This window comes from Nerophis ophidion, linkage group LG03 (assembly GCF_033978795.1).
Source record: "Nerophis ophidion isolate RoL-2023_Sa linkage group LG03, RoL_Noph_v1.0, whole genome shotgun sequence".
NCBI lineage: Eukaryota > Metazoa > Chordata > Actinopteri > Syngnathiformes > Syngnathidae > Nerophis > Nerophis ophidion.
This window is the reverse complement of record NC_084613.1, coordinates 62,552,526-62,570,308: the sequence shown is the minus strand read 5'-3', so window position 1 is coordinate 62,570,308 and position 17,783 is coordinate 62,552,526. Positions and strand designations below refer to the sequence as shown.

Here is a 17,783-nt window from a genome sequence, read left to right as displayed (position 1 = left end):
GAAAACCTTTTTCCAAAACACAACATAGAATGTGAGATACAACAGGATAATGAATACGTTCATCATTTGTTTTCAAATCGCTTACAAAAAAGTGGGACCCCAAAAATTTACTGTGGGACCCAATTTTTATGACTTGATGGGGTCCCTGCGACCCCATTTTAAAAATCCCAGGCGCCAACACAGCAGTCAACAGAGGAGAAAAAATGCTTTATTTAAATAAATATATTATTTATAAAGCAAGTTCGAGTATCATTGGCAAATTTTCACCTACTCCTGGCCTTGGCGTGCTGTCCGCCTTGGCACGCATGTATGTGTCCTCTTTTTGGGATTTCAGAATATGGTCAGCCTGTTTCTTTTACCGCTTTTCCACGGCAGTGAGGCTCGCCATAGGCGCAATCGGCAGGACAAATCCAGTTATCTCTATGATCGCTTAATTTGTCGGACTAAGTTAATTAGCCAGTATTAGCTGTTGCATCATAGAATGTAGCGTCATGAAACTAACTGTTTTGAATGTAGCTTGATTAAATTCATGCTACATTCAATTCATCATTTGCTTGCTGTAGCTGACGTCATTAAGTTAGTTAACTAATGTTTGCAGCTTCATAACTAATCATTAACTGTTGCTTACCGGTAATTTTTTTTGTTAAGCTAATTCCTCTTTTAGTAATTTTCTGTAAAGCACCTTGAATTGCCTTGTGCACAAAATGTGCTCTATAGACTTGCCTTGTCTTATTAGCTGGAGTGTGTAACCTCATAATCATGCTCCTTTGAGGTCTTCTTTTTTTTCTTCTTCTTGCATAGGTCATCAGATCGTCATCTCTGTTCCAGCTGAGGTCTGTTGATTATTTGTTAAAGCTCATACAATAAAAATGTAAATACGAACAAGAGAAACTGATGTCAAAACGATATATTTATATAATAAGACTGCAGTTAAAATATGCATAGTGTAAAAAACAAAAAAGAAGACATTTTTCATTGAAAAATAATGATTTCACCCACAAGGTGCATTTAAAAAAAATGTAAAAACAATGACATCAGTTAATGATGTAGTTTACACAAGTATGCACAAAAAACTGGAATGCTTTTCATCATAGTTCCCCCTTTTGAAACAACTCATTTCATGAAAAAAGAGATCTCTAAATGTGAGTTGGAACTCAAAACCACAAAAAATGCTCATCTTTAAAAAATGTGAGTCAAAACACAGTCGGAATGTGTCCAAAGTACTCTTCAAAGTCTACCAACATTGCATTGCCAAGTTGCATCACTTATCAAAGTCTTCATTCGTAGTGTAGCAATAAATATTTACAAAATTGCATATATTTTTTTTAGCTTTTTGGCTTTAGAAACGTGTGCCGTTATCTGACGTGTTTAACAACATTATGTGGTCCCCGCCAAGGTTTCTCATAGTCATCATTGTCACCGACGTTCCACTGGGTGTGAATTTTCCTCGCACTTATGTGGGCTCTACCGAGGATGTCGTTGTGGTTTGTGTTGTGGTTTGTGTTGTGGTTTGTGCAGCCCTTTGAGACAATGGAGATTTAGGGCTATATAAGTAAACATTGATTGATTGATTGATATTTAATTTTTTGCACACACTGATTAGCGTGTGTTATTTGGATCTTACTAAATAAATCAGGCCCTAAGTCAGCTGGTTTCTGATTTGCCGAAATGTGCTTGGGTGTCGACTAATGTGTTTTTTTTTTGTGAATATCCGTGCACGTGTGTACTTCACCCACTTTCATTCAAACATTTTGTAGCCGCAGAACATGGACGTGAGCATGTACTTGTTGTATAAGAGCTTGTTTTCTTTCCTTGTCCCGAGGCTTCAAAAGCTGAGCTGCTACAGCTCTTCTTATTACCCCCTTTGCCCTGAAAAAAATCCTACCACGAGGGGAGCTGGCATCACGACAACAAGCAGCACATAAAGTCAGGGTAGGAACAGTTTAAAAAATCAAATAAAAAGCACAAGGCTCTCCCTCCTTAATTGTACCTGAAGGGAAATCCCTTGAAATAGCAGTTGGCAGAGAGGCAGAGTGCTGGCAGGGACATCAAAGAGCGAGCAGAAGCCCTATAAATACATCACATTCACTCGCCTCGCTGCTCAAACCAGCCTCCGCTTTCCCCCCGCTAAGCCTGGCGCCGCTCGACACAGGGCGGACTGGAACGCCCGCGGGGCCCACTTTTGAGAGCGACACGTCGCTTTGCTTCACTAATATTATAAGTCCCAACACCGACGTTGGAGGGCAGCCTTGTGTTTACAAGGCCGGAGTTTTAAGGGCTTTGCTCTTCTTCACGTACACCTCAGATGTTTGGTCAGCAGGTACCAACTGGCTGAAGCTGCTCCTGAAAGAGGCCAGGAATCGACCTAGACCGGGGGAACAAATAAAACATGTCAGTTTCACCTTTCTTTAAATCCACATAACGTAATCATAGAAATGATGAAAAAACAACAATCTTTAAAAACAATACAAATCACACAATTGATATTTGAAGGCGCTGGCAGCCGGACAGTTCAAAAATGGATTAGGTACTTATTATATTATTTATCTTTTTTTCATTTCTTGTGAAAATTCCTCCCCAAACTGCTTGACGGCTTTCACATAACCCCCATCACTCCCCTTCCTCTTCAGGCCCTAGAGCAGTGGTTCTCAAAGTACCACATCAGAAAAGACTACCCTCTCCAGGTACCATCATAATGACCAACATTAAAATCCAGTAGCATAGTAGGTCTAAGAATTCAATAAAAATGAAAGCTGCAAGCAGCGTTGGTCGGGCCCGCTTTGGCTGCTGCCCCCGCGACCCAAACCCAGATAAGTGTTAGAAGATGCATGGATAGTAGCTACTATTAGCAAACAGATAGACTTACCAACTCGGCGTAATATCTTAACATCGACACACTGGCAAAAATGACATTTTTTAGGAAAATGTTGTTTTGAAGGAGTTTTTGCCAACTTCCTGTTGATTTTTGCTGAAGGAGGTGAGTGTATGAAATGTAGGTGTAAGTCAGACCTACATAGAGGTTTTTCTTTCATGTCTCTACGACATTCCTAACGGAAGTGACAAGCAGTTTTGTCTGTAATTTTTGATTTTTGCGGTTTGGTTGTTTAATAAGTTGGGAAGGCTCACCATACTGATGTGTGTGTAAAATTTGGTGAGTTTTGAAGCATGTTAAGGGGGCCAAATTACAGCGCGACGGTGCGGAATAATAATAATAATAATAAATAATAATAATAAAACCATACAAATTCAATAGGAGTCCTCTGTCCCATTGTAAAAGGACTCCCATTGGGATTCCTTTTACAATGGGCCTTGTGGTCCCTAACGAGGTAAAGTTAAAAGTTAAAGTACCACTGATAGTCACACACACAGTAGGTTTGGTGAAATTACTCTATATGCACATGCAGATAATTGCACCGACCTGAGCACTATACTACAAGATGAGGTCATGCGGATTTCAAAATGGGTTACAGAAAATAAGATGAAACTTAATATTTCCAAAACAAAATGTCTTGTTATTTGCTCAAAACATGCTCATAGAAAGGAACACATATTAAATGTTTCTCTGAACGGAGTTCATGTTGAACAAGTTAAAGAGGCCAGGTTGCTGGGAGTTACAATAGATGAAAGACTATCTTGGGCCACTCACATTAAAAACATAGTAACAAAAATGAGCAGAAGCATTTCAATCATAAGAAGAAGTGCCTATTTTTTAACTAACACATCTATGAAGCAAGTTATACAATCCCTTGTATTGTCACATATGGACTACTGCCCAGCAATCTGGTCTAATGCATCTAAACAAGATCTAAATAAAATCCAGCTTACCCAAAACAGAGCTGCCAGACTAGCTCTCCATTGCTCATTTAGGACTGGCATTGAGATCATGCATCATGAATTGTCATGGATGAAAGTTGCTGAAAGACTGGCTTGTAGTTTGATTCTATTTACATACATACCATAAACCCTCATATCTGTATTCTCAGCTCTTGCTTGCCAGTGACAGTCACAACTACGTTACCAGGCTAGCCCAAAGAGGTGCTCTCACCCGTCTTAAACCCAAAAGTGATGTTTTGAAAAAGACTGTAATGTAACGGGCAATCACTTACTGGAATAGACTTCCACAATATCTCCTATCAATCACCAGCATAGTGGGCTTTAAGAATAGACTAAAAGGAGAAGTATTGCGAAAAGAGATTATTCTAGATTCTACCTAATGTCATGACTGTTTTTATTGACTATTGAGTATTCTATTAATTATGGGATAAGCAGCACTTATTGTTTGTCTTTGGTACACTAATGTGTATATTTTAGGCCATTGGTTCTTTGTTTTATTTTTGTAAAAATGTATACAGTATATCTATTTTTATATTGCTATTTTTATCTTTGGTATGAAAACTATTATGTAACATTTATTAGTATTTTTTGGTTCTTTGTTGTTGCTATTTTTGTATTATGACAATTTATTATTGGATCATGTTGTACTGCATTTTAATCGTTTGTTCTGTGGTTGTGTGATGTTTTTTGCCTGGACCCCAGGAAGAATAGTCTCCACTGCGGTGTAGACTAATGGGGATCCTTAATAAACTAAACTAAACTCTCTGCATTTTACCCATCTCCTAGTTCCACACCCTGGGAGGTGAGGGGAGGAGTGAGCAGCAGCGGTGGCTGCGCTCGGGAATCATTTTGGTGATTTAACCCCCAATTCCAACCCTTGATGCTGAGTGCCAGCAGGGTGGCAATGGGTCCCAATTTTTTCGTCTTTGGTATGACTCGGCCGAGGGTTTGAACGCACGAACTACCAATCTCACGGCGAACTTTCTAACCACTGGACCACTGAGAGGTTTTATTCAACAAGTATATTTAATATTTTTGCCACTGTGATATTATACATATTGCACAAACATCATTAACAGTGATATTCCATCTACAGTACATATTTACAGACCTCTTTGGCGTAAGAGTAGATGGGGCCCCGCGTATCGTACCACAGTTTGACAATGACTGGCCTAAAGTATACAGTATGTCTCCTCTGAGCATCCGACAGATGGTTAATAACAATGTACGTTATTTGGTGCTAAACCAACCATGTTTGCGCCGTTGAAAACATTACGACACTACCGCTCCGACATTTCCTAAACAAAATTTAAAAAACAACTTATAGTCTTGTCTAAATGTTTACTGACATTTGTCATGTTCAATGAAGGGAGAGAGGATATACTTACCAACCTTTCAATTTCAATATATGAAAATTTGCCAGGAAAATAGGTTCTTTGGTTTTGCTTAAATTTTTTTTACATAATTTTTTGTGGACTTTTTACATCTCGCTAGCCACAATACATTATTTCCCCATTGTGGGATGAATAAAGTCCATCCTGAAATCCCAATTACTGAGATGAAAGGTGGGTCATAAGTTGAGCTACAACAGTCCGGTGAGGTATAATTTGTCGTATAACATTAGTGTGAAGCTGCTTATGCTTCAATTCTGTCATGAAATAGAGAAAGAAAATGTGTGCACTGTACACATTTTTTTTATTTGAATGTGTTACCATATAAGATATCCTGCTTATAATACTAATAATTTAATGAATAATTTATTAAGCGTACACACAAAATCCTGGCATACGCACTTTTTCTGCTCAGTGGCCTTACGGTTGGAGTGTCCGCCCTGAGATCGGTAGATCGTGAGTTCAAACCCCGGCCGACTCATACCAAAAACTATAAAAACGGGACCCATATCCTCCCTGCTTGGCACTCAGATTCAAGGGTTGGAATTGGGGGTTAAATCACCAAAATGATTCCCGGGCGCGGCCACCGCGGCTGCTCACTGCTCCCCTCACCTCCCAGGGGTTGGAACAAGGGGATGGGTGAAATACCGAGGGGAATTTCACCACAACTAGTGTGTGTGACTATCAGTGATAATTTAAACTAACTTTAAACTTTTTGCGTCAAAGTTGACTCGCAACAAAGAGTGAACTGAACGTGTAAATGTGCACCGCCTTACGCCAACTTCATGGCTGGCATACGCACATTTCTACACACAGTCCATACTTTGGCGACACAGAGGTGATCGTTCAGGATTTGCTAACACTTGATTTCAAAAATTCAAAAGATGGGAGGCATAATTCTCTTTTTCGTCAAAGCATTTAATGCTTCATATTTATATTAATATTGTGAGGACGTCTACTAATGTATGTAGGCCAGGGGTCACCAATGCGGTGCCCGCGGGCACCAGGTAGCCCGTACGGACCAGATGAGTCGCCCGCTGGCCTGTTCTAAAAACAACTCAAATAGCAGTACTTACCAGTGAGCTGCCTCTATTTTTAAAATTGTATTTATTTACTAGAAAGCTGGTCTCGCTTCGCTCGACATTTTTAATTCTAAGCGAGACAAAACTCAAATAGAATTAGAAAATTCAAGAAAATATTTTAAAGACTTGGTCTTCACTTGTTTAAATAAATTCATTTATTTTTTTACTTTGCTTTTTATAAATTTCAGAAAGACAATTTTAGAGAAAAAATACAACCTTAAAAATGATTTTACGATTTTCAAACACATGTACCTTTTTTACCATTTAAATTCCTTCCTCTTCTTTTCTGACAATTTAAATCAATGTTCAAGTTTTTTTTTTATACAGTAAAAAAAAAAAAACATTTTAGTTTAATTCGTAATTTTAGCTTCTGTTTTTTCCACGAATAATATTTGTGAAGTATTTCTTCAAACTTATTATGATTAAATTTCAAAAAAATTATTCTGGCAAATCTAGAAAATCTGTAGGATCAAATTTTAAATCTGATTTCAAAGTCTTTTGAAGTTCTTTTAAAATTTTTGTTCTGGAAAATTTAGAAGAAATAAAGATTTGTCTTTGTTAGAAATATAGATTGGTCCAATTTGTTATATATGATAACAAAGTGCAGATTGGATTTCAACCTATTTAAAATATGTCATCAAATTTCTAAAATTAATCTTAATCAGGAAAAATTACTGATGATGTTCCATAAATTCGTTTTTTAATTTTTTGAAAATATTTCAATTAGTTTCATTTTTTTCTGTTGAATTTTGAACTTTAAAGAGTCAAAATTGAAGATAAACTATGTTTCAAAATTTAATTTTCATTTTTGTCATGTTTTCTCCTCTTTTAAACCGTTTAATTAAGTGTTTTTTTCATCATTTATTCTCTACAAAAAACCTTCTGTAAAGGAAAAAAAATGTACGACGGAATGACAGAAATACCCATTTTTTTCAATATATGTATAGATTTATTTATTAAAGGTAAATTGAGCAAATTGGCTATTTCTGGCAATTTATTTAAGTGTGTATCAAACTGGTAGCCCTTCACATTAATCAGTACCCAAGAAGTAGCTCTTGATTTCAAAAAGGTTGGTGACCCCCTGATCTAGGCGATCATTTGCCACCTATTGCTGACACAATGTGTTCCTGTGACCCCAGCCCAGCTTGGCCAGTCGGGCTGACAGTTGCAAAAGCCTTGTTTTTTTTCTCTGAGTTACACTATTCCGGAAAAATTTCACTGCAGAGGAAGCTGGTTCTCAGGAGAATATACAGAGCTACCTCTGTTTTCAACAATAACATGTCTCTGTTTTCATACACATCAGTTCGATTAAACATAGCCCTGTGATTTTTTTTTTTTATTGAGATAAGCAACCAGCCTGATGAAATAGTAGCATACAATAATAATTCAGTCACCAAGAGCCAGAGGGGTCCTTGTTTCCATAGTGTTGCCAAACGCACAACACTGCTGGTAAGTGTAGCCAAACAAACAAAAGTAATATGGCGCTTAAAGGCCTACTGAAACCCACTACTACCGACCACGCAGTTTGATAGTTTATATATCAATGATGAAATATTAACATTGCAACACATGCCAATACGGCCTTTTTAGTCAACTAAATTGCGATTTTAAATTTCCCGCAAGTTTCTTGTTGAAAACGTCGTGTAATGATGACACATACGCATGACGTCATGGACTGGCGTGATTACACAGTTTTTTGGACATCTGTGTTGCTGAATCTTTTGCAATTTGTTCAGTTAATAATGGAGACTATAAAGAACAATGCTGTTGGTGGAAAGCGGTGGATTGCAGCTGCCTTTAGCACCTAGACACAGCGGGTGTTTCTTTGTTTGTTGTGAAGCGCAGCGGTCAAGCGAACATGTTTTCTCTACGTCAACCAGCATGTTTTAGGATGGGGAAATTGTGATATATATCTTACCGGAGAAATCATTGGATTATTCGTCGTCCTGCAGCAGCTGTGAGCTTGGCTCCTCGGCTTGTCTCTGACACACTTCGTGTTCACTGCAGCCATCCGACCTCGAGGTATGTCCTTACAATCTTTAAAATCTCACTAAATTACTATTAAAACAATAAGCAGATAAGGGATCTTCCAGAATTATCCTAGTAAATGTGTCTAATTACATCTGAAACGCTCACACTGTCGCCGCCCGGAGCCGTCGCTTTTTTTAATTTTTTTTTCTAGTCCTTCACTATCAATATCCTAATTTAAAAATCTTTCATCCTCGCTCAAATTAATGGGGAAATCGTCGCTTTCTCGGTCCGAATTGGTCTTACTGCTGGTGGCTCCCATTAAAAACAATGTGAATATGTGTGGAACCCTGCAACTCGTGACGTCACGTGCACATACTTCCGGTTAAGGCAGGGCTTTTCTATTAGCGACCAAAAGTTGCAAACTTTATCGTCGATGTTCTCTACTAAATCCTTTCAGCAAAAATATGGCAATATCGCGAAATGATCAAGTATGACACATAGAATGGACCTGCTATTCCCGTTTAAATAAGAAAATCTCATTTCAGTAGGCCTTTAACGGCTGTTCTCAGCGGTTTTGTAAAGAACTAAGCTGTCTCGCGCAAGGCAATTATTGCAAAAGTTGTGTTAGATATGACAGCATTTTGATAAAGAAGGTGAGAAACACTATTGAATTCAAGAAATAAGTCACAGCAAAGGACAAAAGGGGACATTCATGGGAACTTCCCTTCCTCCCTCGTTGCTTATTGCTAAAAGTCTCAATTAAAAGGTAAAAGTGATTTTAAATGTTCATTTATTCATTTTATTCCTCATTTTTACGTATTTCACATTGTTTACCTCAGGTAAAAATTGTATATATTATATTATAACTAGTGCTGTCAAATTAAATAATTTTAAATCAGATTATTCACACTTTTGAGTTTGGATTAATCATGATTAATCACAGAATATTACTAAAAAGAGTCAAATGTTCGGAATAAATGCAATTTTCTTGTCAGAATGACAAACAGGAACATTTTTAAATGTGTCACTTGCATGTACGTCATTTATTTGCTCGAAACATGTTCACAGTTTTATTTAAAGTCCAGTCAGAGTGTATTTTGTAGTGAAATGTACCAGTGAGCACACCAGGCGGAGTCTACTCACTCATCTTCACACGACCTTATAACAAGCGGCGGTTGTCGGTCAAATTAAAATGCAGAAATAATGCATACATGATTAATGCTATACTTTTTTGTGATTAATCACATGATTTCACTTGTTACTTTTGACTGCCCTAGTGTTAAAATGTGTCTGGAACAGCGTTAAATTGTTTCGCTTCACTCTATTGCATGTTTACTTCAGCATATTCTATGGATTTTGGCACAAATTAGGCATTTTTAAGCATAAAATGGCTAAATTAACTAACTAACTAACTTCTTGGTAGCATGCCATTGTTTAATTCGTACATCCATTGTGTTTTGTGAAGTGGTTTTGGTAGTTTGTGTGTTTTTTTTTTATTTTGCCTCTATAGCCAAATTCGCATGTACCATATTTTCTGGACCATAGAGCGCACCGGACCATAAGGTGCACTGCTGATTAATGGTTTATTTTCGATCTTTTGGTGGGTCTTTGGTCAAAATGTTGCATAGATTATGTTTTACAGATCATCTCCAAGTAATTTTCTGACAATCGCTTCAAGATGCGCTGTTTTGTGGGTGGTCTAATTTAAGTGGCTCACATTCGGCAACGTCTTCACCCCGTCATTGTTGTTGTAGCGGTGTAGCGTGCAAGAACGGTAGTGGAAGAAGTGTCAAAAGATGGAGCTAACTTTTTTAATGACATCCAGACTTTACTTCAATCAATAACGGAGCAGCATTTCCTCATCTTCCGGAAATGTGATGCAACTCAGTATTCTTCTTCCTCCAAACACGACGAGTTGAGTTTATACAAAAAAGTTCTATTTTGGTTTCATCTGACCACATGACATTCTCCCAGTCCTCTGCTGTATCATCCATGTATCCATTTTGGTAAAAACTCAACTCGTCGTGTTTGGAGGAAGAAGAATACTGAGTTGCATCCCAAGAACACCATACCTACTGTGAAGCATGGGGGTGGAAACATCATGCTTTGGGGCTGTTTTTCTTCTAAGGGGACAGGATGATTGATCCGTGTTAAGGAAAGAATGAATGGGGCCATGTATCATGAGATTTTGAGCCAAAACCTCCTTCCATCAGTGAGAGCTTTGAATGGTTGACCAAATACTTATTTTCCACCATAATTTACAAATAAATTATTTAGAATTCATACAATGGGAATTCCTGTATTTTTTTTTCACATTCTGTCTCTCACAGTTGAAGTGTACCTATGATGAAAATTACAGACCTCTGTTATCATTTTAAGTGGGAGAACTTGCACAATCGGTGGCTGACTAAATACTTTTTTGCTCCAATGTACATTCTCTAGGCAAATGTGTGTCATCTCAGCAGTACACAATTGAGTCTAAAAATTAGTTTCAAGCAAATTGCACAAAGGCGGGAAATACCCACTTTAAATACACTGCAATTTAAAGGACAAAGAACGTGTTGTGTACTCGACTAACCTGTCCATGTCTTCTGTCCAGTCAGAGTGAAACTGGTGCACTGCGAGTGCGAGTTGCAGACGTGCGCTGCCTCTCGTGCACTGTGGACAGACAGCACGCAGCCCAGTTGGCTGTAGGACGGCCAGCAGCGGTACTCTGCGTTGCCCGACGTTGTCACGCCTCGCATGGCGCTGTAGTCTGAACACAAAAGAAGGACATGTCATGCAGGTACACGATGACAGGATAATAATAATAATAATAATAATTTGTAACGCACTTTACATTTATTAAAATCTCAAAGTGCTACAAAATATAAAAAAGTTTAAAAAAATAAGAATAAAAAGTTAGACTATATAACAGAACATTTAAATAGAATTAACATGAAAAACACAAGATAAAACACTAAATCAGTGGTTCTTAACCTGGGTTCGATCGAACCCTAGGGGTTAGGTGAGTAGGCCTCAGGGTTCGGCGGAGCCTCTGCCGCGGACGTCAAGACACACTTTACTCATCGTGTAAATAAAAAGTTCTCCCTATAGAGTATTTTGGATACCCCCAAACAAGGTTCCCTCTAATTTTACATCTAATTTGCAGGTGTGTAATTAGTTGTGAGTTCATGCACTGTGTTGATTTTGTTTTTTGAAAAAGGTGATGTTCATGCACGGTTCATTTTGTGCCCCAGTAAAAAAAACATATAACTTTGACTTGGGGCAGCACGGTGGAAGAGGGGTCCTGAGTAGTCCTGGGTTCAATCCCGGGCTCAGGATCTTTCTGTGTTGAGTTTGCATGTTCTCTCTGTGACTGCGTGGGTTCCCTCCGGATAATCCGGCTTCCTCCCACCTCCAAAGACATGCACCTGGGGATAGGTTGATTGGCAACACAAAAAAATTGGCCCTAGTGTGTGAATGTGAGTGTGAATGTTGTCTGTCTATCTGTGTTGGCCCTGCGATGAGGTGGCGACTTGTCCAGGGTGTACTCCGCCTTCCGCCCGATTGTAGCCGAGATAGGCACCAGCACCCCCGCGACCCCAGAGGGAATAAGCGGTAGAAAATGGATGGATGGAACTCTGACTTGAATTTTAAATAAAATATATATATATTTTTCACTAAAGAAGGGTACGGTGGATGCGCATATGAAACTGGTGGGGTTCAGTACCTCCAACAAGGTTAAGAACCACTGCACTAGATGAAACATAGAAACATAGATAAAATAGAAATAAAAACGTGAAAGCACTGCATAAAACAGATAGGCAAGCAGTGCGTTTAAAAAAAGAAGAAGGCAGAGATATTAGTTAAAAGCTGTGCTAAAAAGGTGGCTTTTTAGTCCCTTCTTAAAACGGTCGACTGACTGTGGTGCTCTAACATGGTCGGGGAGAGCGTTCCAGAGTTCGAGTGCGGTCGAGCAGAAAGCCCGGCGGCCCATTGTTTGTAGGTTTGTCCTGATGGATTTGAGGAGGTTCGTGTTTGAAGAGCGGAGACTGAGGGCAAACTAGGTCCTTGAGGTAGGAGGGGGCGTTGCCATAGATGCATTGATGTGTTAGCAGGTTAATCTTGAATTTGGTCTGAGATGCAATAGGGCAGTGGTTCTCAAATGGGGGTACGCGTACCCCTGGGGGTACTTGAAGGGGTACACGGGAATTTTTTAAAAATATTCTAAAAATAGCAACAATTCAAAAATCCTTTATAAATATATTTATTGAATAATACTTCAACAAAATATGAATGTAAGTTCATAAACTGTGAAAAGAAATGCAACAATGCAATATTCAGTGTTGACAGCTAGATTTTTTGTGGAGATGTTCCATAAATATTGATGTTAAAGATTTCTTTTTTTTGAAGAAATGTTTATAATTAACTTCATAAATCCATATGGATCTATATTACAATCCCCAGAGAGGGCACTTTAAGTTGATGATTACTTCTGTGTAGAAATCTTTATTTATAATTGAACCACTTGTTTATTTTTCAACAAGTTTTTAGTTATTTTTATGTCTTTTTTTCCAAATAGTTCTAGAAAGACCACTACAAATGAGCAATATTTTGCACTGTTATACAATTTAACAAATCACAAACTGATGACATCGTGATGTATTTTACTTCTTAATTTCTTTTTTTCAACCAAAATGCTTTGCTCTGATTAGGGTGTACTTGAATTAAAAAAATGTTCACAGGGGGTACATCACTGAAAAAAGGTTGAGAACCACTGCAATAAGGAGCCAGTGGAGTGATTTAAGAATAGGTGGGATGTACAGTGATCCCTTGTTTATTGCTGTTAATTGGTTGCAGCCAGATTGTGGTAAATGGATTTCCACAAAGTAAAAATTATTTGTTATCAATCCATCCATCCATTGTCTACCGGTTGTCCTTCTTGGCCTCGCAGGGGTGGCTGGAGCCTATCCCAGCTGAATGCGGTGTACACCTTGGACAAGTCACCACATCATCACAGGGCCAACACAGATAACCAGACTACATTCACACACTAGGGCCAATTTAGTGTTGCCAAATATCATATCCCCAGGTGCATGTCTTTGGAGGTGGGAGGAAGCCGCAGTGCCCGTTATAATTCGAATATGTTCAAACTGTATGTGTTTTATGTTGCACGATTGCGCCAAGTAAAATTCCTAGTTTGTGAACCTGTTCTCAAACAATGGCAATACAACTCTTCTGATTCTGATTTGAGCTATAGCATTCAAAACTGTTTAAAAGTGTTTACACTCAAAGTTTGATATAACTTGGTTAGTGAGGTCCATAAAATCCAAATCACGTTATTTTCTTGCGCTTGTTATATAGAACACTTTTTTTTAACCTTTTTATTTCAATCAATGATTATTTATACAGCCCTAAATCACTAGTGTCTCAAAGGGCTGCACAAACCATAACACAAACCACAACGACATCCGCGGTAGAGCCCACATAAGGGCAAGGAAAACTCACACCCAGTGGGACGTCGGTGACAGTGACAATGATGACTATGAGAAACCTTGGAGAGGACCGCATATGTGGGCAACTCCACCCCCCGCCCCCAAGGTATAACCTTTTTATTTCAATAAAATACAGTAAAATGATCCAGATTCATGTGGTGAAAACAGCAGAGGTTTCCAGACATACATAGTCATTCAAGTTTGTGAGTTCCTATCTTGTTGACAGTGAACAGTAGCGTGTCTCTGTCTTTAAATGGTGTGAATCCCTTTCTGTGTTCTGCTTCGTTCTGGCTTGAGTGTTGAGACTGCATAATCCTGTCTCGTTGCAGCAGTTGCACGCAAGCATCTTTTTTGGAAGGGGACACGTGTCAATGATCCGCTTTAGTAACGACAACAAAAATGTTTGTTTACTTCTTGATGTATGTAGACAAGGCAAAGAAAAAAAAAGAGCACAGCAGAGCCAAACAGAGACGGCATCTTGAAAGGAAACAAACATTTGTCGGATCTGCTTTATGTCACTGACGGCAAACGGCGAGGGTTGATGACGATAACGATGATGTTTGCTGGATAGTTCCCCACGCAGAGTTAGCCCCAAGACTCCCAGGGGCCCTAGGAAAAATTAGATTTTTGGGACCCTCTATTTCTGCCAATAATATTGATTGTTGATCATTCACACACCTACTATAAACTCATTGCGGCTCTGGCAGTTTTGTTTACTTTATCCTATTGTTAGCCTGGCATGTTAAAATTCTTGTGTGTTAAAAAAGTGAATTGAAGAGAAGCGTGAAGTGAATTATATTTAGTGACTCAAAGCGTTTTACATAGTAAAAACCTAATATCTAAGTTACATTTAAACTAGTGATTCAAACCAAATCAGAAGTGGATTCTGATTTGGCATGACATGTCATTTATAACTATATGGCGGTGGCAGAGTTAAGAACCTAAATGATACCAATGCAATAATAACCCAAATAATACCAATGAATGAATGAAGTCCAGGGTGCCACATATGGTTCCTAATTTCAAAATGTAAAACATTAAGCTACAAGAGTGGCTTGGAGTTGACGTTCCGAGTGATAAAGCTTTGAATTTACAATAAAAGTGTCATCTTGTCTCATCAGTCTTGTACATATTAGTCTTAAATTAAATGTATTTTTTTTAAACTAATTGTTATTTAATGTTTACATTCTACCGAGAGAGCACAGTCCGAAGTTAAATTTATTGTGTGTTAAACAAGTGAATTGAAGAGAAGCGTGAAGTGAATTATATTTAGTGACTCAAAGCGCTTTACAGAGTAAAAACCTAATATCTAAGTTACATTCAAACCAGTGATTCAAACCAAATCAGAAGTGGATTCTGATTTGGTTTATTATTTTTGGTAACAAAATCCTGCAAAAGCAATGTGCAAAAATTATTTGTAGTGCAAGAAAACAACTAAGTGCAACAATAAAATCAGTCAAACGTATACAAAAGCAACAAATTCAATTGTACAAAAACAAACAGTACTAAATGAAAACATCAAGCAAACACTTAAATAATATGAATGAACGTATTTCCTTGAATTGCCGCAGGGCATATAGTATGCGCCTGCCTTGAATTACTGACGGGTCAAACGCGCTTCCCAAAAATAATTAGCGCATGCTTAGTATTACCGCCTGGTCAAACTCGTGACGTCACGAGTGACACTTCCCCTGTCATCATTTTCAAAATGGAGGAGGCTGATTTCAATACCGGTAATTTGAAATCGCATAAATGGAACAAGATTAAGAGATATTCAGTAGGATTTAAGGTCCAAGCTTACATCACACTCAAATTTTTACTGCATACCTTTGGTAAGTGCCGGGGTGAGAAGAGGTTTTAAAATAATTAGCGTATTCTTACTTTTAACGCATGCCTTTGGTAAGCGCAGGAGTGAGAAGAGGTTTTAGCGCCCTGGCGGCAATTTGAGGAAATACGGTAAATTTTCAATGGAGAAGTCTGATCTACAAAATTTTCAGGCAGCATACCCCTTCCCCTTCGAGCTGTCCTGGATGAACTGAAATTATTATTTCCAATCATTGTGGAACTTGCAAGCGTACTTCTTCTTCTTACTCGTCGTCGTCGCCATGTCTCTTCTTCGTTCTTCTGCTTTATCTCTGTTAAGTTTTTGGACATTACTACTTGCCGTAGTTTTGAAGCAATGCATGATAGGAATCCGGATGTTGTGTGTCAGTGTATCAACGTGCCGGCTGGAATAAACACACGCTGAGAAAAAGCTCTGTGCCTGCCTACTTTATGGGTTATAGATAAAGCTATGGATAACGGAGACATATATAATATGTTGTCCGGGTGGAAATCGGGAGAAATTCGGGAGAATGGTTGGCCCGGGAGATTTTTGGGAGGGGCACTGAAATTAGGGATTCTCGCGGGAAAATCGGAAGGGTTGGCAAGTATGCTTACAAAGCCCCGAGTACTTATGCTAAAGCTAGCAGTGTCAGTTTGGTCTCCAATGCCAGTTGGCTACACATTTATTGAATTGTTAATGTTATTGATAAAGATTAACAGCCTGTTACAGTGAAGAATATAAAAATTGCAGTTTAAAGATTTCCAGTCATACTTTATGGTGGTCGTGGTTGCGGCTGTTTGTCAGAGCCCTGAGTGCTTATGCTAGAGCTAGCAGTTAACTGCTTTTTTTCGGTTTAGTATGTCAAATGCAGAATCCAAATAGTAGCTCGTGTTCTGTCTCTTTTCGCGGCCGTTTTCCAATCCCTTTACTCAACATATTGTTAGTCGACCGCAACTTCGTAATTCCACAATGGTTTTCCAAAACATCTTGAGCTCCTCGCTCGGCGTGTTGCGCCACACTAAACACATCACCCTTCCGCGACCCAAACATTTGCCTTACATTAATCATTATAATTCTTCCAGACAGCCGTCTTGTCTCAAATCATCTGCTCCACATTAGCCATGAGAAAGAAGCATGCACGCACACACACACACACACACACACACACACACACGCACACACACACACGCAAACTCACACACACACACTCACGCTCACACTCACACACACACACACACACACACACACACACACACACACACACACACACACACACACACACACACACACACACACACAAAGGGCTAGTGTTAGAGTTCATAGAAAGGAAGGCGCTCTGTTACAAACTGTTAACCTTCTTAAATTGTATGAGCTGGTGTGTGTGTGTGTGAGTGTGAGTGTGTGTGTTCTTGTATTTCTACCCTACATGAGACATTGACAAGGAAAAGCACCTCCATATGAGGACCGATGAACAAGTTAGGACTGAAATCATGGTCCCAATACGGAAAACCATTGCATCTAATAGAGAATGTCTCATTTGCATCAATCCATCCATCCATCCATCCATTTTCTACCGCTTGTCCCTTTCGGAATCGCGGGGGGTGCTGAAGCCTATCTCAGCTGCATTCCGGTGGAAGGCGTCGTACACCCTGGACAAGTCACCACCTCATTGCAGGGCCAACACAGATAGACAGACAACATTCACACTCACATTCACACACTAGAGCCAATTTAGTGTTGCCAATCTACCTATCCCCAGGTGCATGTCTTTGGAAGCGGGAGGAAACCGGAGTACCTGGAGGGAACCCAAGCAGTCACGGGGAGAACATGCAAACTCCACACCAGAAAGATCCCGAGCCCAGGATTGAACCCAGGACCACTCAGGACCTTCGTATTGTGAGGCACATGCACTAACCCCTGGTTCCACCGTGCTGCCTAATGGTGAAATCTATCAAAATTAGGGAGTGTCCCAAAAAGGAGGGATTTTTCAAATTGACTGTGTGTCGGCTTTAAAAGTGCTCCCCTTGTGGTCAACATATGAAATAACAAGTGTGTGTAAAGATTTGAAGTGCTCCCCCTCTGGCCAACGTATGTAGTAAGTGTGTGTAAGAAATTGAAATGTGCCCCTTGAATTAAATGAATTAGAAAAATAACATAAATATGTATATAGAGACATACTGTAATAACTTGAAGTAAATAAGGA

General features: G+C 39.0%; 1 protein-coding gene across 1 annotated transcript in view; it reads right to left on the bottom strand.

Moving 5' to 3' along the window:
- Window positions 1-892: 892 nt before the first annotated feature.
- Window positions 893-17,783, bottom strand: part of pkdccb (protein kinase domain containing, cytoplasmic b) — a 48,657-nt gene continuing 31,766 nt past the window's right edge. Inside the window, exons 6-7 of the mRNA XM_061895845.1 lie at window positions 10,857-11,033; window positions 893-2,365 (exon numbers count right to left, since the gene is read on the bottom strand). Coding sequence (XP_061751829.1) covers window positions 2,256-2,365; window positions 10,857-11,033 — 287 coding nt within the window. The 3' untranslated portion in view covers window positions 893-2,255. The remainder of the gene's footprint in view (window positions 2,366-10,856; window positions 11,034-17,783) is intronic.